The sequence below is a fragment of the Sinohyriopsis cumingii genome, chromosome 6 (assembly GCF_028554795.1).
Source record: "Sinohyriopsis cumingii isolate HCF-2022 chromosome 6, ASM2855479v2, whole genome shotgun sequence".
NCBI lineage: Eukaryota > Metazoa > Mollusca > Bivalvia > Unionida > Unionidae > Sinohyriopsis > Sinohyriopsis cumingii.
The window spans coordinates 877,179-903,533 of NC_142966.1; the positions used below are offsets into that span (position 1 = coordinate 877,179).

At 32.7% G+C, this 26,355-nt stretch overlaps 1 protein-coding gene across 1 annotated transcript in view; it reads left to right on the forward strand.

Moving 5' to 3' along the window:
* LOC149796261 (uncharacterized) overlaps positions 1–24,132 on the forward strand; it is a 40,568-nt gene extending 16,436 nt beyond the window's left edge. Inside the window, exons 10-15 of the mRNA XM_089960186.1 lie at positions 1,400–1,595; positions 4,978–5,073; positions 10,972–11,043; positions 15,958–16,125; positions 17,208–17,242; positions 19,044–24,132. Of these exons, the coding sequence (XP_089816312.1) occupies positions 1,400–1,595; positions 4,978–5,073; positions 10,972–11,043; positions 15,958–16,125; positions 17,208–17,242; positions 19,044–19,076 (600 nt within the window). The 3' untranslated portion in view covers positions 19,077–24,132. The remainder of the gene's footprint in view (positions 1–1,399; positions 1,596–4,977; positions 5,074–10,971; positions 11,044–15,957; positions 16,126–17,207; positions 17,243–19,043) is intronic.
* Positions 24,133–26,355: the final 2,223 nt, after the last annotated feature.

Sequence of the window (26,355 nt, forward strand, 5' to 3'; positions counted from 1 at the left end):
GGAACAATGAATAAAACAGCATATTAACTTTAGACTGTTCCAGTGGCCTTGTGGTTAATGTAAAAAGTCTGCCTGAGATGCGGGAGATCCTGGGTATTAGCTCTGGCCAAGTGATACCAATGACTTATAAATATGATGCTTTGCTAGGCGCTCAGCATTAAGAGGTTAGTTTTAGGACTGGTTAGCCTGATGTGATGATAATTGACTGGGTGGGACATGATGGTACATGTCTGTGGCATGATACCCAATGCTAGACATCACTATAAACTGCCACACTGCAGACATCATAGCGATAATGACTGATTATTGTTAAAGCTACATTAAAAATCAAAATCACTCACACAAACACACAAATAAACCTTAAAATGTTTCGTTCAGCTTATGTATTTGGTCATGTACTATATATATTTACTACTAAGTCTGGTAAAACTAGTGTAGAATCAGACATGACAGTACTTTATAAAGATCTACTACTTTGCTGTTTGAAGTTGGATCTGACTTATAAGGAAGTATAATTGTGGAGTGTATAGTTTGCAGTTGGATTCCTCTTATAATCATGTATTGATGGTACAGCATTGAGCTGTCTGCAGGCCAGAAACGATGCCCATCAAGATCTGTTTGAAACCAAACTAACAATTGTTGTTGTATAAAAGAAATGACATTATATTGTTTTAAAATAGGATCTCATCAGGCAAACTCAGTATAAATAAACGATATTAAATATTAAACTTTGTATTATTTTCCTAAGCCCTCCATGTAAATGTTGCTTTTTGCAGTGGTAACTGTAGAATTTCAACTTCATGTTTTTTCTTTTCTACTAATCGTTTCATTCCTTGACATTTCCTTTTAAGTAAAAAGTTAAATCTTAGGTCTGCAGCTGTTGTACTATACATATATATTTGTATGTTTGTTTTAGGAATATTTGCAATGTCATCATTATTCATGAGTTAAAGGACTTCTATGCTAGTCCAATTAAAAACACTGAGAAGAATAGACAGAGATTAAATAATTTCTTTTTATTCTCTTGTTATGCATGGCAAGACAATCCTGAAAAATACTTCCATGTTCCATTATTTATGGGTTGCAGTAAAACATTTTCCATTTTCAGATCTGTTTTTTTTAATAAAATTTCATGATCATTCATTTGGAAATATAGTTCCTTAAATCATTTAACAAACTAAAACATATGATACATTGTTTGATATAAATGTCTTCAGGGCATAATCTGTCTTTTTGCTTTCTTTTTAAACTAAGTGTGGTATTGGTACATATTAAGATATAAATCAAAATGTTAGTTGTAATTTAGATGTCCAGTTTGATTGTATTATCTGTCCAGAACCAATATGCAATCATATTTTTATTACTTGTTAACTGTTTGTTTAACTGGGCTTTTTTTTAGATATCTGTTGGGCATATTGTGCCTGGAGGTGCTGCAGATGTTGATGGCCAGTTGCAGACGGGAGATGAAATCTTGTATGTGAACAATGTGTCCGTCACACACACCTCACTTCAGAGGGTTGTACAACTGATGAGTAATGCCTCCTTGCATGGGCATGTTACACTTGTTGTCCGAAAGAGATTTCCATCTTCCAGTGGTAAGCAGGTGTTTTTGCTGTGTTTTTTTAATTTTTGCAGAAGGTAAGATACAGGGTCTGTATTTCATCAGTTTCCATTGGGTGTCAACTTTTTTCAAAGATTTTGTCTCGCAGTATTTATAGCTCACCTATCTGTAAGGCAGTGTGAGCTTATTGTATGGTCCTCTATTCATTGTCTATCATATTGTCCATATGACATTCATCAGCACTTGTTATTTTCACACTGCTAAACTCATGATTAAATTTGAATGAAAGCATCCTGGCATAAAGACATTCAAAGCTTTGTCCTAATGATGCTATACTGCCATCCAGTGTAGCAATCATTTATGAAAAAATCATTTGAAACCTGTAAATGACTTCATCTTAAACAATGCTGAACTGAATTTGATCTAATGTGACTGAAAGCATCCTGACATGTGGTCCTTTCAGAGTTTTTCAAAGTACACTGTATGCAGATCTTCCTTCAGAGACAAAAATGTAATGACCACTCAAGTGGCCTAAGTGGTTACAGTGTCTGCCTCGGATGTGGGGGGTCCCAGGTTTGAACTCCGGCCAAGTCATACCAGAGACTTGTAAAAATGGTACTAGCAGCTGCCTAACTGGGCACTAGGTATTAACAGGTTAGTGTTAGGACTGGTCACCCTGGTGTCAGGATAGTGTGACTGGGTAGGACATGATGATGCCTGTCTGGCATGATGCCACAGATTGCTGGACATCACTATAAACTCTCAAATTGCAGGCATCAGATCAATATGACTGAAAATATTTTAAGGCTCTATTATAAATCCTAATCTCTCTTCTCTCTCTCGCACACACAAACACACACGCACACAATTATAAACATCTTTAAGCAACTTTTCCAAAACTGCTGAATCAGTGTTTCTTTATTGTTTTCTTTTTTATTGAATGTAAGTTTTCAGGATTTGAGATGCTTCCTTACACCACTATTTAACTTGGTGTTTATGGAATTGCTTTAAATTGTTTTATGTCAGACATTTACATAGATGTGTTCTTTAAAACACTTGCAAACATTGTACACAAAAACAAACACTCATACAAAAACATAAGGGTTGATTTATTTGCTTGCTTTCATGAACTGGGATTTTGGTTATTTGCTTTAAGATTTATTTTTTAAAATGTTACACTAAAAGTTGACAATATGGTCCACTTTCTCCCACAATCATTAGTTACATTATTCTATATGGGTAATTGTTTTTTCAGCCTTTTTATTTAATACTATTTTTATAATAAGTAGATTTTTGAGGTTGATGCACATCATGATGTTCACCTAGTGTATATTGCTTGCAAAATTAAGAAATTAATTAACTTGCATTGATTCTTTTTGTCAAGTTCAATCCAATTCTATCCAGCTATTTTTGAGAATTCATTTAAAGGAATTTCAGTTTTTAGTAACAGCTGCTATATTTAATTGCAAATAAGCATTATTAGTATCAGTTTGAAAGGTCTTCATGCCAGGTTGCTTTTTGTCAAATTTGATCAAACTCTGCTGGGCAGTTTTTGAGAAGTTGTTGTTTAAATGTTTTTCTGTGTTAATAATGGTGACCATATGTGATGCCAGATTTGTATCATTTGTACCTATTAAAAGGTCTTTTGCCAGGATACGTTATCAATGTTTGGTTAAATTTTATCTAAACTATTGAAGAAAAGATACCAAACTAATTAGCTTCAATTTTAGATTTCTTCATATTTCATTATAAATGCAGAATATAGAAAAAACTTGCGACTGGAATATTATAATTACATAAAGAAATATTTTTTGCCAAAACCAGTGAATTGAAATAGACAAAAATGTCTGAAAGAATCCTGGCTTGAAGACCATTTATTTACATTTATACAAAAAAGTGATGCCATTATGACAACATAAAAAAGAAAAAAAAACTTAAAATCTTTTTTCCAAATAACTGCTTAGCCGAATTTGACCAAATTTGAAGGTACTTTTCCTGGCTTGAAGGCTTGTACAATAAATTACACCATTAGATATGACTGCCATCATTAACAGTAGATAATACAGAAAAGAATTTGATCAATATTTGAAGTAAAGCAGAATGACACAGGGGAATTTAAAGTACCACAATCAGAACACACATGCCTGCTGCTCTATACCCTACACTGGCTATCCATTCGATCCTGAATCAAACACAAAATTTGTTCTCTGTGCTACGTTTCACTGTCGGACTCTAGTCCAACATACCTTTCTGACCTCACCCATGTGTACACACCAGCAAGATACTTAGGCTCCTCTTCTGACAATCATATACTCATTATTCCCACTATGAAAACAAAGTCATATGGACAGTGTTCTTTTGCATCCCAGGGCCCAGCAATGTGGAATGAATTGCCCACTGAATTAGACACAAAGACAGTGATCACATTCAAGAGGGCTCTCAAAACTCACTTATTTCGACTGCAAGAACAAACTTAAAGACCTAATAATGCTTCCTACCTTAAATATTCTCAGCATGTTTTTTTAATGTTTTCTAATTTTATATTGTTTGTTTCTGTAATAATGTTATTATATGTTTTTTTATCTTACAGGTGTTGTCTAATGTTGTAAAGCACTTACAGCTTCTAAAGATTAGGCACTATACAAAGTCCTCATTATTATTATTATTTCAGTACTGGATACAATATAATAATGTGCAATCAGATATGGATGAAGATACAAAAAGTTGAGAAACCTTGAAACGTTTGTATTAAGATGTATGGAAACAATAGTTCTATGGTGTGAATTTGAGCCAGGTTGAAACACTACCTTTCTTCATGCTTCAGTAATGAAGTGTTTGAAATTAGTTCAAATCTCAGAGGGGCCCCCAGTGGCCAAATGGTCTAAAGCGCTCTCCGTTACAGATCACTGCCATCTCACCTCTGTCTGCGTGGGTTCGAGTCTCGGATTCAGCCTATGTGGGTATGTGAGAAAGCTTGCCAGTAGCTTCTCGTGGGTCGGTGGTTCTTTCTGGGGTTTTCCCGGGTTCTTCCTCCACCATTAATACTGGCCGCCATGTATAGCCTATCGTGTGCTGAAAAATGGCGTTAAACCCTAAAATAACAATAACAATCAAATCTCAGACTATATGTATGGTCATATAGCATAGGGGCTACATTCATCATGAGAAGCACTACTGACTGCCATCTAAAATAAATTGCGATTACCTACTTTACGTGGTCAGGATATTGGATTTAATTCGAACTATGCATGTTGCAAGCAGGAGAGGCAATGTAAAAAATATGTGATGAAAACAAATGCTGTTTCTCTTAGCAAATACAGATAGTCATTATCTTAGAAAACTTTTAGAGACTGTTTTTCTTAATTATTTGCAGCATAAAGTTAAGTATTAATTACTGTGTATTTTCTCATTTTTAGATGGCTATCCATATGATATAACTATAACAAGGAGGGAAAATGAAGCATTTGGATTGGTCATAATATCTTCAGTTGCCAAATCTGGTTCATTGATAGGTGAGTTTATTGGTATGTCATTTTTTATTCCTTTTTTAAAAAAATCATCTAATTTGTAAATTTTACAAGTATTAGACTTCCAGCTTTTAAGCTGATCTTAATTCTGTTGGATTATATAACCAATCACATATGCAAATTTTACTGACATTAACAAATTCTAATCCACTAAAATGGCATGGGACTATATCACCTGAAAAGGGGGGCAGTTTAGTGTAAACCAAGAAGATATTTCATTGTGGACATGCAAACAGCCATATAAACTTAATGTGTTTATCAGATTACAATATTTAGAGTTCCACTTAAAGAAATTATGGGGCACCTTTTTATATTATGCCCTTAACTTACCGGTTGAAGTTTCATATGATATTACAGTTACACAAGTCCATCCATCAAAAATTTTACTTACACTACATTTTAAAGGACTAAATGAATTGAAAGCAAAATTGATATGAGGCCTTATAAAAAGCCGAAGGTAAAGATGGCTTTTCACCATTGTTCAATTAATTTCATGGAGTTATGGCTCTATTTCAGATTTAGCTTTCCCCTTGCATACTGAACATTCTTTCTCTACAGCACTAAATTGGCAGGGGCTAGTGTTATATGGACACATTTGTAGTCTTCTTATAGCTTACCACCTTTATTAGCCATGTTTATTATCTAGGTTAAAGAGAGAGACACAAATACTGTTTTATTATACCTGTATTGTGAAGTAAAGTGTATTTGTGATATAAACGCAATCAGTTAATTAGGAAGTATATTTATGATATCAAAACGCAGGCAATTAATTATGAAGTACAGTGCATTGATGATATCAATACACTGGTGTTAAAGAATGAAGCATGCTATTCATATGGTCATGTAAGGTGATTTGTATGATTTTCACCTTGAGTACAAAATAGTACAATAAACCTGATCAATAAACAGGAATAAAAAACATCAATATTGTGCATTGATATCATAAATTAACTAGAATTCTGCTGTGAAAATATGTAATCAGAAGATATAATTTGCAGCAAGTCAATCAGCACTTAGCAAGCATCACTGAGTGTTTTTAAAGTCAGTATGATATACAATTAGGTGTGATGTGTCAGTCAGATAATAAATGGGTTCTTTTATGTGCTTGAACCATATTATGTGTAATAAGTTTGTATATCTGTGGATCCATTGCATTAGTAGTTTGTTTTGTGCACAGTACATTTTTTAGGTTATTGGATTTGAATCAGATTTAAGATTTTGGCTTTTGTCAAGAAGACAAAGTAAAAAAAAAAATATTTGCCCCCATAGCCACCGAAAGTTGGATGAGGTTAGGCTTTTGTTTCTTTTATTTTGCCTTCTGTGTTGACCAGGGGCTTTGGGTGGTTGATTTGACTAAGGCACTTGCCATTACAAATCACTTGCACATCTCACATTGGTCATGTAAGCTTGAGTCTTGGGCTTGACCGGCATGGGTGTATTAGAAAGCTTGGTAGTAGTTTCCTGTGTATTAGTGGTTTTTAGGGTTTTCCTTTGCCAAATACTATGGATGCCATGTAAGCCATATCATGAGCTGAAAAATGGTGTTAAACACATGATACCACAATACACTATTTTGTTACAAACAAAGATGCTTTAGCATTTGCAGGAGTGTGCATGCTCTCTGGAATAATTTTTTGCATTTCCATGACAGATCAATTAAGGGTCCTCGAAGTACACAAATATTTGTTTATTAATAGTATTTGAAAATGTGACTTGCATCCACTTTTGCTGGAAGACTTGAGTTTTACATTTAAAGTACAGTGCATAAATAGTTTTTATCAGGCATTGCATGTACCCTGGCTCTAGTTAAACTAGGAATTAAATTTTTGTCTTTATTTTTTTTAAAACTTGTGCATCATGAATTTACTGTTTTCCTTTGACACTTACTTATTGCTCTTCATGTTTTACCTTATACTCGAGTTGTCCAGTACTTTCTGTAAAATAACTGTTAAGCTTTAGATATTTTCTTTCCTTAAATTCTTGATAACATAATTGGTACTTTAATTTTGTAATTACCCATGATGAATAAGACTTTGAACAAGAAATGATATCAGTAAATTTCTTTTATTTTCTTTATTCTTTAAGTAGTTGTATGCTGCTGGTTTTGATGGTGCATCATCATTAATTGTTGCCCAAAATAGCTTCCTTTTTGCAAAATGGTTTTGTATCGATAAAATAATGTGTGATTTAATAACTTGTTTTACTGACACTAAATTTCATAGCTATAGCAAAACAAGAAATTTCAACATTATTGATAACTTATAACTTAAATAACTACATTTTCTGTTGTATCACCAGTATCAAACAAGTTGTCTAAATGACAAAAACATTTTTTTTTAAAAAATATTATTCAGAATGTAAAAAATCGTTTTTATTTCATTTATACCTACATGAACATTATTCATTTAAGTAATTTGAAAAAGAAAGATTTAATTTTTAAATAAGCTTTAAATTCAGAAAAGAATGTATTTATTAGTTTTTATGTATAAATTACTTTATGAGGTTTCTCAAGAAAAAGCTGAAAAGCAACTTTGCTAAATGAAATTACTTATATTTAAAGGCAAGTTCACTTCTTCATATTTTCATCTTTTGTATTTGTCTATCTTGAGCCACATAAGTGAAATTGCTGAGTTTTTTGTATTGTTATTGCACACATCAAAATTTTACGTGTGACTGTCAGTCGTAATTTTATTGTTGTTTTGGATAAAGGTGTTGTCAGATGTTATGAACATTTTGTCAAGAGTTATTTCCCTTCTGTAAGACAACGTCTACTATTTACTTTTGTTACACATATGAAACTGTAATTCATGAGTTAACCTTATTATATTACATTGGTAAATTTCTAAGATATTTTCAAATACAGTACAGCGTTATAATGTTGTCCATGAATACCATACTGCCTTACAGTGAAATCACCTTATAATGATGCACATCGTGCATATAATTTTACAACCATTGAATATAGTTGGATTTATGTTTGCATTATCACAGCAACATTGTTATAATAAAGAACCTCAAAATGAGGAAGTGCTGTATAATGAATGATTGTATGATAACGGAGTCATGTATAATGAAGGGTATTATAGAAAAGGGCTGCTGTATAATGAATAGTATTATAGTGAGTGACTGTTGTATAGTAAAGGGTCCTATAGCAAGGGACTGATGTATAACGAATGTCTTATGGTGAGAAGACGCCATATAATGAATGGTCTTATACTGAGAGTAAGTTTATAATGAATGGTATAATAGTAAGTGTGTTTTGTAATGGTTCTATAGTAAGGGCATATTGTATAATAATGGTCTTACAGTGACAGTGCTGTATAAGAGAGGGTCTTATATATAGGGAAGGCTGTATTAACAGGGTCATATAGGAAGAAATTCTGTAAAAATAAGGATATTTAAGTGATGGAGTGCTGTATAATGAAGGGTCTTATAGTAAGGGAATGCATTATAAATGACCTTATAGAGATGGATTTATGTTTAACAAAGTGTGTTATAATGTGGAAGAGTTTTATCATGAAATACAGTAGTCCCCCTCTTTTAAGGCCACCCCTAATGCAGCAGGAAAGTGGCCTTATAATGCGGGTGGCCTTTCTAGAGGGGGATGACAAATGCGAATAGTAAATACATATGAAAAAAGTCACAAGTACATTTAATTTTAAATATTTAATATTTTAATTAAAAAATCACATGCATGATGTGAAATAAATGTAAAACAAACTTTGTCATCATTTGCAAAAAAATGCTATGAATAACCATTGATACAGTTATAAAACTGTCTTTATAATTATGTTACAGTTCACATCACGTCACTTTGTTGGTAACAGTCTAAAAAACAAACCAGTCTCATCACATTAAAAATATCCTTGCTGTCATATCCCCTGCATATATCGTTTAGTCTTTTGTTCCAGTCTTCGACAACTTCATTATTAACATCAGCTGATTCGCCGCTAATGACAGAATACTTGATATTGTGTCGCACTTGAAATCTGTGCAACCATCCGTTACTTGCGGTAAAGTCGTCATATCCCAGTTCAACTGAGAAAATTTTTGCTTTTTCTCGTGTTTCAAATCAGGATACAAACGTCTCCTGGCTCAAACAATCTTCCTTTCTCCGTCCATTTCACCTTTCCACTTCTGCAGAATTGTTTCATTATATTTCACGATATTGTTTATCTGAGTCTTCCCGACGTTAGTTTTCTGCAAGGATCCTCGACGATCCCCCCCCCCCGTCAGTTGAATTACTTTCACGTTCTCCTCTAAACTGAGAATTTTATTTTCCTCGATGACATGTTGATCATTTTGCAGTAAGTTATTCATGTTGCCAACTACAATACTAATAAAACAATTTTGTATGCATCTGAACAAATTGCCGTGTGTTTTCAAAGGAAGTGATCTTGTCACGTGATTCGTTAGTCGCAGTCTGGTACCCTATTGTTTTTATACATTTCTTGAAACTAGGTGAGAGAAGCCAAAACGGCTTCGATATGTACCATTAACATCACGCATTTTTTGACCTCGCGGCCGCTAGGATTCGTAATTTTGACAATTATTGTCAGGGGTAATAGCCACTGATTACCAAAGTGAACAAGCTCAACATCTTACTAAGGGAAGCCATAAAAGCCATTAAACCATTTTCCTGCTGACTTGGGTATTGCACATCGATACTGCCACTTCTCAGCTGTTTCTACTGTTCGATAATTGTTTTCTTAACAATTATCAGAGTGACTAAACCGGACATCTTATGATAACACAGTAGTAAGGCTAATTGGATTACATGTACGTACCCTTTAGTATGGATTAAAATTTGAGTCTTTCTCGGTTTTTATGGAATAAATTTGGCTTCTCGTGAGGCGTAAATGATATAATATTAACCTTAGTGATAACTGTACTTTACTCAACACTTCTTTCAGTAACGAAAACCTGACATCAGGAAACAGAAATCGGATTACTTAACACACGTTATGAATACAATACTGGTTCTGGATACATATTCAAATAAAATGCGGCCGCTTGTGAGGGGTAAATTTTATGATTTTGCACTAATATGCTGGCCGCTGGTCGCGTTAGCCGGGTGGCCTTTCGCGAGGGGTACTTTTGAACACAAACTCGTCGGTGCCAACGGATTCTGGCCGTAAGGAGCGGGTGGCCGCTGGTCAGGGGGGCCGTTCAAGAGGGGGACTACTGTAGTATGCTATATTATGTAAATAATATTTATATAGCTGTTAATTTTTTGTAGCAATTATAGGTAACACTTCAAATAAGTGTATCTAGCTGATAATTGATAATTGGCTTAATTTCAAATAAAATGGATATTGTAGTTGATATTTTAGTTCATTAAACTTCATTTAGCTACTACAGGGTTGCACAGCATGTGTCCAGCAGACTGCATGCAGCCTGCAGAAACATTTTGTGTGGCTCCCACCCCATATCATTACTTTATGGAAGTACATTGGTGCTTTGATTAAGAAACAAAATTTACTTAGTGTGACACACTTTGTTTTAAACAAGGGGATTGTAGTCCATGCAAACGTTGTGCACCCTGGAATTAGTGTAAACTGTTAAATAATCAGTGAGCAGGACATGTGACAGAGAAGTTACATGTGCACTCATAGCAGGTGTTGGAATCTTTTTTCATACTGGGTTGTTCTTTCAGAGAATGCAGTCTTTATCAAATTGTATGAATGGCATTCAGCATGTAAGTTAATAATTGATACAATATTTGGGTTGAACGTATGCAAACCTTCCATGCTCTGACATTCTTAACCTGTATAAGAGACATGCTTTTTCAGACAACTATTTACCTTATTTAAATTTATGTTTTCAAGTAGTTAAAGATTATTTTTAATTTAAAAAAGTAAACACCAAACTTTATATTTTCAGACATACCCAACTCAGATGGGAGATTTACATCAGATGATCTGTTAAATAGGAAAAGTATCTATACATGGATTGGTGAGGCATCTTAATTTTAAGCATCCATGACCAACCCATGCCATTAAAATTGCCAGCATCATACCATTGTGCCTGCAATAGGAGTGTTATATTAAAAAGTTATAGGATGCTCTACTTGCAAAACATTTGCTTTATTATTCTCTCTTTGTCTTCTTACTATTTGCAATTCATTATTTCTCTCATGAGAGGCCCACATAGTTAAACCTATAAATGTGAAGGATGGGCTTATGATTGGACATGGTTTTCTTAAATATAAAATTGCATAATGCAAGGATTGGGCTTATTGTCAAGCAAGCGCTTTTTATAGAATAGGGTATGCACTCTAGAAGCTTATCCCCAGATGTTTGTACATTTTAATTTCAGAATAATGCCTGATCTGCTACTTTAAAACTGTGTTTATTATGTGGGCCTACTGTGGCTTATCATAGAACCAGTAATGTATGTTTTGTCTTGCAGTTCACCCAAGAAACTCAGAGATGTGTCAGATTGGAAATTTGCAGTTTGGCCAGTCTCAAGCATTTGAATAAACATTTCAACATTATGTACAATTCTAGCAAAGTCAAGACAAGCTGCAAACAACATAGACCCAGATATGATATTTGCACAATGTGCTGTCATATCCAGGTCTATATTGGTTATTTTACTGATGATTCCATACAGACTGTATGCACCTAGATCTGTGTGTGCTTTGTGCAATGGTAAGCCTGGGTCTGTGCCATATGCAGTTTGACTTGCAAGCTTGAATGTATGGTATATTTATGTTGAAATACTATTTATTATGTCACGAGCATGTTTTGAATATTAAATCTTTTTTATGTTTGGATTCCATTATTTATTTTATGTTTTCACCTTGACAGCAAAAGCAAGGAAGATATTTGTTTTTAATGTATCACCAAAAGGTTTAAAATGAATCTAGAATTATTAAAGTTCTTAGCTTTGCTTTTGTAAGCAAGACAAAGCATCATGTAGATGTGGGAATATCAGTTTCTTAGTGAAATTGACTTCTTCACTTTGTTTTGTGTATGTGGATCCCTTGAATAGGAAAGCAGCTACCTTCTGGTATATGGTGATGGTATGAACTATTTAGCTAAATTAGTACTTGTCTTTTTTCCAAGATTTACATTGAGTTATGTTTGAATCCATTATTCTGTATAGCTTAACTCTATAACCTAGATGTAGTTTTTAGCACACCTAAGTATTTTTCATTGATCTGTAAAGAATGCAAGAACAAGATGATCATTCATGGTCATTCTGGTCAGCAACAGAGGTTTTATATGTCCTTTTATACCGTAGTTTCTCTGCTGCTGTCTAGGGCTAAACTCACAGGCAAGATAAGGTGACAAGAATTTAGAGTTTTTTTTTTTGCACACTTAGCAGAGTATAAGCATTCAGTCTTCCTGCCATCCCCCCTTTTCAATTTTTACCCCATGTATATATAATCTGCGAGCTATTAGCATTTTGTGTTTTGTGTTACCTTTGTTGCATTAATTGAAATCTAGGATTATTGCATCATTTAGGGACTAACTTGAATGTAAGTTTCTCTATCGTAGTTGTATTCCTATATTACTGATTTCTTATATTTTGTTCAAAAGTTGTCATTATTGTCAACTGTTTGATTTATGGTGTTTATCTCTAATTTTGTTAAATTTATTTTTGTGTGCAGATGTCAATTAAACATGCCATTTTCAGCAACTACACAACATGTTTATGGTTCTGTTAGTTGATTGGCTCTTTAAAGTCAATACAAATATAGTTAATTTATATTATGAAAGCAGTTATTTTGCAATTGATTTATTATTGTTTAATGCCATAGCAACAAATAAAAGTTTACATTGTGCCAAACAAAGTTGTAAAGTGTATGCCCTAGTGAATAATAAAGTCTGGTAGAGGAATTGTTAGAATAAGAAGTTTTTGGTTACAGATGTGGCATACTAACCTCTGAACCACTGCAACTCAAGTCTTGAGAGAATTCAGTTTATTCTTCAGAGAATTCATTGTACTAAATATAAATTGTGTTACATATGGATCATGTTGTCCAAGTCATTAACATAAAAGAATTTAAAGTGAAGTAGACATTTTTCAGCTCTGGCAGATAGATATAGTTAATAATTCTTTTGTTTCAGCTAAGTGTGGTTGTTGTTTTTGTTGTAGGGTTTAATGTCATTTTTCAGCACATGATAGGCTATACATGGTGGCCAGTATTAATGATGGAGGAAGATCCCGGAAAGAACCACCGACCCTCGAGAAGCTACTAGCAGGCTTTCTCACATACTCACATTGGACGAATCCGAGACTTGAACCCATGCAGACAGAGGTGAGATGGCAGTGATCCATAACGGAGAGTGCTTTAGAGCACTCGGCCACTCGGGGCCCCGCTAAGTGTGGTAGTTACCATCCAGAAACATTATATTGTCAACTTTTGCTCACTTTTGAGCCTCTCTTTTATCAAGAGAACCAGTCCGGCATGGCTAATTACATCATGCTGTTTATAATTAGTTAAATTATTGATATTATATTTCCATAGATTCTTCACCCCCCACATTCAAACAGTTTTTAAAAAATCAGTCCTGTAATTTTGTACAGCTCTTGAGTTTGAGAAATAGATTTTTTTTCAACCAATCACGAATGACAATAATTTTGAAAGGTTGTTTCTGATTGGCTGATAATAGAAACTCAGTTTTAGATGGACACTTATAGCTTTTGTTCTACTCTTGATATCAAACAGCAGTGTATAATAAGATCTTCTGGTGCATTGTGTGGTGGATGATCATTTAGCATTTTGTTGGCAGTTATATTCTTCTAAGATTATATCATGCAGAAGCAAATAAAGTTCCTTGTTAGTGGAAAACTCCAGTTAGGCTGATCTGATGGTAGGGAATTCAACCCACACCCATCTTTTAGGAGTTCAATCCTTGACTACTTAGCCACTGTGGCTCCCTTTTCTCATTTGGGTACCTATTATATTTAGATAAATCTCATAAGTTTGAGAAATAAACATGATTATAACTATGCCTTCAGACTGTACTATTGTAACGAATTAATGGAGTGTGTAGCTGTGTTGCACTATGGTTCTGATAGTTTTGTGCATGTTTGAGCCCATTGTTATGAACCTACACTGCACTTGAAATTATCATTTTGTTAATTAACTCTCATCATAATGATCACACACCACCAGTATCAGAACAGTGTGTGTGTGTGTGTGTATATATATATATATATATATATATATATATATATATATATATATATATACCAGAAGAGTTAGCTCCCTTTACGGAGTACTTTTCCACTTTAATTGCTCATTTTCTCTCCCACTATGGTCATGCCCAATATAACACATTAAAGATGATTTTGAGATTGATGCAACACAAAAGTTGAATGGTAATGACACAGCAGGCATGATTTCCTTTAGTAGCTGATTACTGCTTCCCTCCCTTAGGGCTTGTCTGGCTCAAGACAGCAGCAGCTTTTCTCCACTGGGACTTTCTAGGATTGGGATATATAGTCTTATAACTCAGTGAATGTATGTTTGATCTTTGTGAGAAACTTCTGTATTAATGTAAATAGCTTAATTTTTTTCCAAACTATTGTAGTGTAAAACAGTAGTTTATTATCATATGAACCATTATAATGACACTTGGATACTCAATATGTTCTGTATAACTTTATCAATTACCTGTAGAAAGTCCACATCTCCCATTAGGTCCAATAATAAGCCATTTTTGTATTATAGCATATCATCTTTTCTCCCATGTGAAGTGGAGTCAGACTCATGCCACAGAACCATCAAGTACTGTAGTTGGTATCAGCTTGATTGTAGCACAAAATGATTTTGATAATGCATTATAGCAATTACTTATTAGATATTTCATTGTAAGGATTATAAGGTTTGAAATACAAGGGTTGAATCTGCTAGACTGATTACAGCTTGTCATTGTGAAATTATTTATTCATCAACCTTTAATAAGTTCTTTCCATCCATCTATCATCCATCCACTCAAATACCTTTTTATCTGCTAGTCAGTTGTCTACAAGATAGTATTCCCTTGTTACAATGTTTGTGGGAGCTTTGAAAAATTACCCTTGTTATAAATGAGGGCACGTTATACTGAGGGATACTGAGTATACTCACATAAAAGTTGGATCCAGCTATAAACAACATGGATCCAGAACTGATGGTGCATTATGCAATGGCAGATCAGTGTCTGTGCAGATTGATCCAACATGTAAGCCAGTATCAACAGCAATATACAGTTATACAAAAACAAAAAACAGGCCACTAAATAATGTGAAATGACATGACAGTTGGTTCACATGAGCCAGAAACAAATTTAAGATGAAGTAATTATTAGTAATAAAAACAAAAGTTAACAAGTTTATTTGGATCCATCATCATATGTTGTGCATTATAAGTAGGGCAACAGTATATTGAGGGCATTTATAGTGATGTAGTAATGGTCTAAATTTTTTATGTTTTCACTAAGGATGTAGTAATCTTGTACATATTAAATGTTTTCAGTATTGGTGTAATAATGGTATACATTTTGGACATTTCCAGATATTAACAGTGAACAGTTATCAGATAATTAGGAACAGTTACTGTAACTGTTGATCGAATCAACGGTGAGGTCATTGAGATTATCTAATTTTAAATCCCAGATTTATTGATCAATGACTGTTTTCTGTTTTGATAAAAGCATGATATTTAAATTCATTTAAATTGGCACTGGTGTAGTTTTTTGTTTTTACTGTGTACATTTTTTATAAATATTTCTTTTTAAATTTTGCTATGATTATTGGTTCCTGTTAGCAATTTAAATTCTATGTTTGCTTTTTCAACTCTTTTTTTCTATTCTCCGAGTAGGATGGATCATTTTTACAAGAAATTATATCACATGATAATTGTTTTGTCAGGTCCAATTCTTGAGAACAGTCCTGCAGATAGCTGTGGAATGTTACATGTGGGAGATCGAATTCTAGCCATTAATGGAGTGGACATTTCACACATCCATCATGAAGATGTTGTCAATATCATCAAAGAATCTGGTTATTCAGTCACACTCACTATTGGACCCCCTCAAGGTAATTTTAGACAGAGTTTAAAAATGGCAGTCTAGTCATTATTTCAAATTAAAACTTTTCAAAGGGAGCATTAGAGGTGAACTTGACAGTTGAATGGACCCATTGAATCTTTTGAATTTTTTTATTAAGTTATCTCAGCTTATGGTCTCTGGTGAAAATAGCAGCATGATATAGATCAAATTAATGAGACTCCAGTCTATATGAAGCTCATTCCTGGTCATGTGTATTTGTTTACAGTACTCTTCTGTCAGCAGATGGTTATAGAACTGGTGCAATTTCCTGTGTATCATAAGTGATGACCATTATGGAGGTAGACTTCTTGCCTAGAGACTAATGTCCCATCATGATCTTCTGGCTTGGAAGATCTTTTAAAAGAGTGCAGTTTATGTACTAAACTTAAGGATTTTTACCACTTTTGCCTTTTTTATTATCCCTTTACTTATTCAGCACTATGTAAATAAATATCCATTTTAAACTCATAATTTTTTATTGACATATTTTCCAAATTTTATGAACACATTTTTAAAGCAATGGTTTAAATCAGGTGGCTTGAATGTCACACATTGTAACTGGTTACCAGAGAGAATATCATCCCTTTCCTGGGTATATATGGTTACCATGATGGCTATATTGAAAATATTATTATCTTTATTCCCAATTGGGATTTTCACCAGTAGTCTTTATATTAAACTTAGTTGGTCCTAAAAGGAAATGATGCCATTTGTACATCAATTGTGGCTGCCATGATGGTTGTTTTGAAAACCTTATTGAACTGCTCCCCCTGAATGGATGCTCATTATGAATTGGAGTTCTCACCAAACAGCTTCTAATGATGTATACTTTGTACACATATGAAAATGGTATTAAACTGACTTGCAATATGTCCACAACAGTTGCTGTACCCAAGTACATATAATGTTTCATGTGGCAGTCTATGACCAACGTGCAAAACTTCAAAATTAAAACAAATGGAAAATTACCTGTGTTTGAATATTCCATTTAGAAGTGTAGTCTGTTCTGATTTTACTAACAATAATTTACAAATTAGAATCAGACCTTAGTAATGTATGCTGTCTTTTCAGATGATACATCAAGTAATATATCAGCATCACGGAGGGTAAGTTGGCATCTTTTGTCTATATCATAAGAATTTATTATACCAGAGGTCGATAATGTCAGTTGCAACCTTCAAACAGTTCCTTGTTGAACCACATATAATAATATTCCAGTTTTGAATTCTGAATAAAATTTCAATAAATGTCTTTGTCCATGAATTGTCTATGAGTACTTATCATAACATGAGTTATAAGACTTTCTAAAATGCAAAAACAGATTCCTTTATAAGGGACATGTGATCATGTTTCTAGAACAACTTGGAAGCTTTGTAGATGCTTAACACCACATACTGCCACTATGGCCTTGACTAATAAGAATAATTTTATTCTGAGAAAAATATAAAAAAAGAAAGTTGTTCACTTCAGCCCACTGATTTCTGAATCAAGGTCTGGAAATAGGTCAGAAACTAGAAACAGTGTTTATATTATTAGGTGTTTATGAAAAAAACAGGTGAAACTAATTTCTAGAAATGTCAAGTTCCCATAAATAAAATTACATTACAATAGCATGTAAATTAAATATGCATAATTTGACCGATGGCTGTAATTCATGTCTAAACATGTACTTGGTAAATTTTGTTTCTGTACTTTAATTTTGAAAGACTTCATGGATCAAAATTTTGGATAATTTCCAAGGTACAAAGAGTTGCATCCCCATACCTGAATACCCGATTCTTTTGTTAGCTTTGAATAGCCTGCATTGTACAAGAACAGTTATTCACTTAACTATTCAATTCATGCAACTTGTTGTCTCCATTAAAGATTTAAGACCACATGAAATCGAAATTTGGTTTATGCAGTACATTGTAAAAGGCATTTTATGTATATTTTTATTGACTTTTAGATTGCAGGTTTTCTCCACTCCCACATGCCTGTCATTTTCTTCTATATATACAGTAGTCCCAACTGTGTAATGAGCGCTGGCAAATAACAAGATAATTAGTAATCTCATTTAATGATTTGTAGTGAAGATATAAACATGATAATATCCAATGATAATAACCTTCTACCCAAAAGCTTTAATAGAATTGGCAGGAAAGTGACATGTATGATTCCTCTTTTGTAATGCTAGCAGCACTATGCTGCATGAGAAATGGCTTAGAGGTTACTTGAGTATCACATAATGGAAGACATTCATAAATTGTACAGCAAAATTGGCACAAGCTGGGCCAGGGTTTAAAACGTTTTTCTTAATTTGCATCATATTTTGGTGGATATGGTTGCATATGGACACATTTATAGTTTTCTTTATTCTAATCTAATATCAGACAAGGATTTCTTCTTCCAAACTTATCATACTGCATGTATACAAATTTAAGGGTGTTTTCGTCTAAGCATTAAAAATCCCCAGATTTGATTGGCCTGATGTGCCATTCCTTAACTCTGACAGGTAAGTAGTTATATACAGTAAACTTGACATACAGCCAGGCCTATTAAAGTGAAAGTCATTTGTTTTTACTCCAATTCAAACTGGAAGTTCTTGTCTGTATTTAGGTTTTCATGTTGTTTTGGAGACTAGATTTTTGATTGTCGTGTTCCCAGACTTTCTTTTATATACAGATTACTGTACTGGATCTCATTTCATTGTAGTATATGTATATATGGATGGATGCGATGCCATTGTTTTTATCTTTGTTCAGTCTTTTACCAGCATGAATATTTGTTAATATTTTTGAAAATACAGATAAAATTGATTTTTATAATTAACCCCCTCCCAACATTTATGCTACTACTCCTCTTTTTGTAATATTTCATATATTTCTGCTTCAGGTTTTGTTTATTTCTTTCTTTGTTTGCTTGCAGGCTACATTATCTGGCACCACCAAAAGATATTAATCGAAACAGACTTCAATCGAAACGCCAGGATGAAAATCAAGGGGAGAGAACTCTCTCAAAAGTAGAAAGTTCAGAAATTATTGTTTTCTTAAAGATTTATCTCCTTTTGTGTAAAGTCATTTTTCTTTTAACATTCAGACCATGGGAATATTATGTCTCTGCAAAGTGTGTGTGTGTGTGTGTGTGTGTGCACATGAATGTGTGTAAAACTATTAAACTAAATCTATTACATAGATTTGCAGGACAGTGTGAGATCATATCAAGAAAGTGTATCATCTGGTTACTTGCTAACAATGTAAAGAACAAATTGTATAGGAGAGAGGTGCAAGGGGACATAGGAGCTCTCATTAGGTCTAATGTCATATCCTTCTTACATTTGTGAAAAAGGTGGTATATTTTGAAATAAGAAGCATTTTGTGGCTTTTATGCAGCCAGATATATTTGTTCAGTCAACATTTCTCTGATTCATTTTCATCTTTTTTTAAATATTTGATATATTAGTGCCTTTTAACCATGTTTCTGTTAGAATATTGTAGCTGGTTGCATGTCTTAGTGGAAAAACTTGCATGATATTACAAAATTTAGTGGTTAGAAAATTGGTCCAAAATTTCAGAACCTTTTTTCCTTAGCTGCCAGATGTAAGCTCTGACTACTGCCATTATTTAAAAATTAGTTGAGACTAATGAGCACATTCATATTGAAAGGTACAAATTAAAAAAATGGAAATTTCAGGTTGGTTTCATAGTTTTGGTGATTAGTTTTCCATTTATGACTGGATTTGTTTCTTCACGTAGTTTAAGGGATATGATGTATGAAAAATCCATCTTATGCTGTTTATAATAACTGTAATATCATGTACTGTTCTCAGACATTGTCATATAAAGCTGATTCCTAATACCCAAGATCATCCAATTGTATGTCAGAGTTTGACTATTACAATATTGCACAATTAATTAGTTGTTTTTATCATGTAATAATTTTTGAAACATTTATGTATGAAATAATCGAGCCCAAATTATTTTAAAACTTTGTATTGCCATGTCGCACAGAAGATAATAATTATTAAATTTTTGTTGCATAGATTTCATTTTCAGGAAACTCAGGTGCAAGATCTTAAGTTTCTGATACCTACAGAAAATGTCATTTGTAGAAATTGTCAGCTGAAAGGAAATCTGGTGCTCATTTTTTAGGTTGTTTTGGAAAGGAGATAATTTGTTAAGAAAAGAATGAAATATAGGACAAGAATGTTAAGACACTTTTTGTATTCAAAACATGATGTCTAAATCTAATTTTGTAACTGGCTGGATCTTTTTTGTATTTTATGCATTGTATACATCCTTACCAGCACCAAATTTGAGAAAAGGATATATTGAATGTAAAATGTATCCCCTGACTCGAAAACTGATTTGAATTAATATAGTTCATGAATGTAAGGCTTACTTGGAAATTACAGCAGTTAATGTCAGCAAGATTATGTGGTTGTTAATTTGAAAGGCCTACTTTTGAATTTTCAGCAATGTTTACATGATTTTAGAGGCTGACTTTGGGATTTTCAACCATGTTTATGTAGGTGTTGATTTTAAAGACCAACTTTTGGATTTTCAGCTGAGTTTACAAGGATATTGATTTTTAAAAGCATAATTTGGGGTTTTCAGTAATGTTTTTACCAATATTGTCCACTGATCATATGCTGCTTTTACAGGCAACAACCATTTAAATGCCAGATTGTGTTGTTAATGCAGAGGAAGTGTAAAATCTCAACATCATGATGAATCTGTTGTAAGAGCTTACCCAATAAAATCAACACTAGTACCATGTATTCTCACAAGTCGAGTACATCCACAATAAGAACAGGCTCAGATTTCATAGTGCATTATAGCAGTACAACAAGTTTTGGTCTTTGTTCAGAGAATTGTGCATGACTATTTTTTTCCTTTACTCAGAATGTTCCGAAAGTGTGTTGTATAGTACTGTTTTTGCTAATATCATATCTAACTTTAAGATCAAACATAAGGGGTAACTTATTCTTACTAAGATAAAGGTTGACTATTGTGCAGCATGATATTTTAATACTGAATGTCTCTTGAAAAATATACAATTTTTGCATTTAATTGATTCATATTTGGTTTAACCCAGATTATTGTGGAATTTCATGACGAAATGGAACTCTTAAATTTTACACAGGAATTTTTCATCTGTTATATAATATAAACCAATCAAATAAATGCAAATGGCTCAACAAACCAGTTTAATAGATATCAGTTCAGTATTGTATCTGTTATTGCTTTCAAGATTTTTAATGCTTTTAGTACTTTAAATCTCTGTCATCTTTATGAGTTCTGTAAAGTCTGAAGTTTTAAAGCTTGTTATATTATGTTAGTGTAATCCAATGCAGGCATTAGTCAGTAAAATGGCATAGTTTTTGCAACACAGTTGTGACATGTTCATTTTAAATACAATTATTATATGTACAAATAAAAAATAAACAATATGTAACTAGAAAATACACTGATAGATTTTATTTACTAGAATCACCAACAACCATATTGGTATTTAAATAGTTATGTCCTTAATTTCCATGTGACAGAAAAATGACTGGGTCAGTCAGAATTTTTATATACACAATTTATGTTTTTATCCTCCTGTCAGCTTGATTCTGTGACTGATATTAATAACCAAGGTGGCGCTATACAGTTTCGCATTTTGCATAGGGTTAGGATTTTAAAGAAAAAGAATTTCCCTGGCTTTCCTCACTGGTTATACTGGCTATTTAAAAAAGACCTTGTATATCTTAGGTATAATGCAAAGAACCTTTAATTCCCTTTATTTTGGTGTATGATTGATGGGTGTACTATGGGTTATAGAGTATACAGCTTGGCCTTACTCCAGATGTGCACCTTTCAAAAAAGTGCTAGCTCTACTTGGTCATGTTCACTTCCTGAACTTCAGAGGTAAATTGTATAAAAAAGAGCCGATAACTTTTTTTACATTTTATATATTTGGTAATTCATTCATTGCACTTTCAGAAGCTGGTATTGTCTAGTCTGGCAAAATTCATTTTTCCCTATTTTAATAGCTGTTATGTATAGTGTACTTTAGACTAATTCAGACTAATTTTTTAACACAAGGGACCAGTCATTTTAGTTAGCAGTGTGCTTAAATCATGTAAAATTTCCAAAAGTACAATATCCAAAAGAAATATCATCCACATTACATTAATGTAGCATAGAGGTATGCAAACATTCTCTCCACTGTGCATGTTTTAAATGCGAACTACTTCACCTTACATACGTCACTCTCTCAAAAGTACATATTATCTGGTGAGTGCCACCCAAACTCATATTGCAGTGAAGGACAGTCATATTTAATGATTAAGTTCATGTTTGCAGTGCACTTTCAGTAGAATGCTTGGCCTATGTTTCAGGTTATCTCCCTTGTCATCATGGCACTTTTTACAGGAGTGAGATATGCTGTTTAGAATGACAAAACAGTTTTAATTCTTTGGTTATTGCACTGATTATATAAGTGTAATGGAAACTATATTTCTTGAATATAACCGCCTGTAGTTGATCTACACCAACTGTTTATATAAGTAGATGATTTTTCCTCATTGCTTAAATCTGTGAATGATTTGTTGTACTATCAAGCAAAAATTAAATCCACTAAAATAAGGTAAAACTTGTTTATGGAACTAATAAATAACACATACAATCAAGAAAAGAAACAGTTATGAAGTTACTGATCTTGTGTCAGACATGTTTTTATGTCTTGTTTTGTTTCACATGCACTTGTCATCCATTAAATGAATGTTTACTCAGACTTAAAGTAATTATGTTCTAATGAGGCTAATTTTGCCTCTTCTTTTTACTGTATTTGAATGATTTTCTTTGTTTCATGTGTTTTAAATCCACATAAATAAATTATACATATGTAAGATTTAAAAATGGAGATGTAGAAGTGTAGAAAATATGCAGTGGAGTAAGGTCTGAATTGTTGTAATAATTCATGCAATTGTTGTAATAATTCATTCAATTCTTTAAATCTGTTCTCTTTCATATAGAGGTTTGAAATTATTCCACTTCAGGTATTTTTTAAAAGTCTTCTAAATTTTTCAGAAACAATAGATTTGATACTGAGACAAGAGAATCATTTAGTTTATCATATATATAATTGTATCACTTATCAATTTTAATTGCTAAGTTATCTCCAGCTAAGAAGGCCACCAAGAAAGTATGTCACACCCTATAGCAAAATGTATGTAATTACCAGATATCTTTTTTGTTACTGTAACTATACCATAAAATTTTCAAGTCAATATCTCAACTTCATTGCTTAAAAGTTTCATCTTACATTACCTCAAGATATTATGTACACATATCTTTAGTGATCTAATACAGCACAATATTTGTTTTTAGGAATAGAAATCAGTATTAAAATTGGCACCATGTCAGTCTCTAATTATCTTCCTAGAGATTAATATTCATATCAGGAATTCTTCCTGTTGATACAGAAACGTTTAAATTTCAGAGCTGAAACATCATCAGCAGAAAGATTAATTTAAAGTATCATGAAAGTCAGAGAGAAAAAAAATGTAAACTTTATGATTGAAATTATCATAATAAGCACGCAATGTGATGTTTATGTTCTCAGAGCCTTATTGATGTATTCATTTGTAAATTGATCACTTTTCACCTAATACTACCTAATATTTAATTTAGAAATGCATCTTTAACAAATGGTATGCTTTGGGCCATTATAAATTGGTCTTGATTAAAGAAGTTCTAGGGCAAGACTGATATTAATTAGCCACATTAGTAATTTCACTAGAATTGTTCATGCATTAGATTAGTGAACTTGTTATATTATGTTCATTACACATATTTCAGAAGCAAAATGGTTTGATATCTTTGCCTCGGTAGGAGTCTAGATATTCATCTAGTATATGTGTATCATCATATTGATTGTCCATTTGTGTATGTCAGAATCATGTCATGTTTTGCTGTACATCTGCGACTGCTTATAGTTAGAGTAAATTAAAGGAAATAAAGGATATATATCACAGTAAATTTTAAATCTTGCTTTCTTTTTTGGTGTTTTTTGTCATATGTTTCGGAGTTACATGTTTGGAGTTATGTATAGTTGCATCAATCATAGCAATTATTGAAAGATACATATGCCATGTCAAGGCCAAACAACTTCTATTAGTGGCATAATGATTAATGAAAATAGTCAATGTTTGGTCAGAAAAGAGGAACAACCAAGCATTCATTTACGAATTTTCCAAATGTAATATATATAATAACAGTACAGTTAGGTCACCTGGCCCTCAGGTTGAGTTAGCCTATGGTATGGCTGTGTGTGTGTCTCCTCAGCCTGTCAGCATATTTTATTTTTAATTTTTATTTGAAGAAAGAAAAAAAAAAACACGACATCATTCTTGACCAAAATTATCAGACAGCATGATGTCCTGAAGGACATCCACCTTGTAGATAATGCTAGTCTGCCATCAAAGATGGGCACATTTACTGGAAGTAGAATACTGTTCTGTGACGTTCTTTCTGCCATCAAATACCTTTATGGGACCATGTGAGTGCAGTGTATCCATCTGACAAAGTTCATATTTCAAATATTCAAATACTAACAAAGTGTAGGTTTGACCCGTTAGATTTTGTAAAAATCTCTAAGATTGTAGCGCATATGCATTTTTAAATCAAATCAGTGTACAATTGAAGTATTAAAGGACCTTTGTATAAATATTATGAGTTACAATGTTTTATCAGTAACAGCAACATATATATATATATTGAGATAGCGTTCCTATGAGCATTTAGCCTTCTTAAATTTCTTTTCAAAAAGGTAACCAGTATGTATTTTATACCACAAATAAGCATGTAACCGACAAAATTAAACAAACAGTAATCATGAAGCTTTCAGTGGTCTTTTTTGTCCTATAAAGCAACATGTTCTGTCTCTTCAATACCTGGAATGTTCAGAAACGTTCAAGTTTTAGAAACTGAAATCTCCATATCTGTCTAAGCATGAAAGCTACCAGTCTGCCAGTGGTCCATTCTCTGAACTGAACCATGATCTGTTTGAATATTATAATGAATTATAGACCGTATCTTTTTCAAAATACATTTTGTTATATAATTGTTTTTGCGATATCTTCACCAAATAGACAAATATTAACGAAGCAGTGATAGGACCTGCTAGCTTTGTAACATCTCTTTCCAAGATTATAAAGAATGTGTATTTTTGACATCAAATAAGCGTTCAATCGAGGTATTAACCGACCTTTGTATAAGTATGCGTTAAACTGTTTTATCGATAACATCACCAAATATATCGATATCGAACAAAGCATTCATATCACTGATTAGGATGTTTAGCTTGTTTCCCATGATTGTAACAAATTTGTATTTCTGATATCAAATTAGCTTGCAATCAAGGAATTGACAGACCTATGCATAAGTTTGCGTTACAATGTTTTATCGATAGCATTAATATATATATATATATATATATATATATATATATATATATATATATATATATATATATATATATATATATAAAGTGTTTATATGGCAAGTTAGCTTGTTTAAATTGGTTCCCAATATTGTAACATGGTGATATTGTCATCAGATCAGAGTGCAAGCGATGTTTTAAAGAACGTTTGCATAAATATGCATTACAGTGTTTTATCGATAACATAACCAAATACATATATATCAACAAAGGTTTCATATGACCAGTTAGCTTTTTTAAATTTCTATTCTGTCTCTTCAATGCCTTGCATTTTCAAACACTTTCGGTTTTTAGAAACTGAAATCTCAATATCTGTCTAAGCATGAAAGCTAGAAAGCTGTCAGCGTTCAATTCTACAAAATGGATCGTGTTCTATTTTAATATTGTGTTGAATTGTAGACCGTAACGTTTAATGTTTTATTTTTATTTTCATTTTATAAATCATGTCATAAATATGCGTTTTAGTGTTTTGGTGATAACTTCATTAAATATATAAATATAAGCAAAGCATAGGTATTACCCATTTTTTTTATATAAAAACAACTCTTTCCAAGATTGTAAAAAATATGCATTTTTCACAAAAACAAGTGTACAATAGAGGTATTAAAGGACATTGCAGAAATATGCGTTACACTGTTTTATTGATAGCACCACCAATTATAGAGATATCAACAAAGCGTTAATATGACCAGTTAGCTTTTTTAAATGTCTTTTAGAAAGGTAACACATATGTATTTTAGACGTCCAGTAG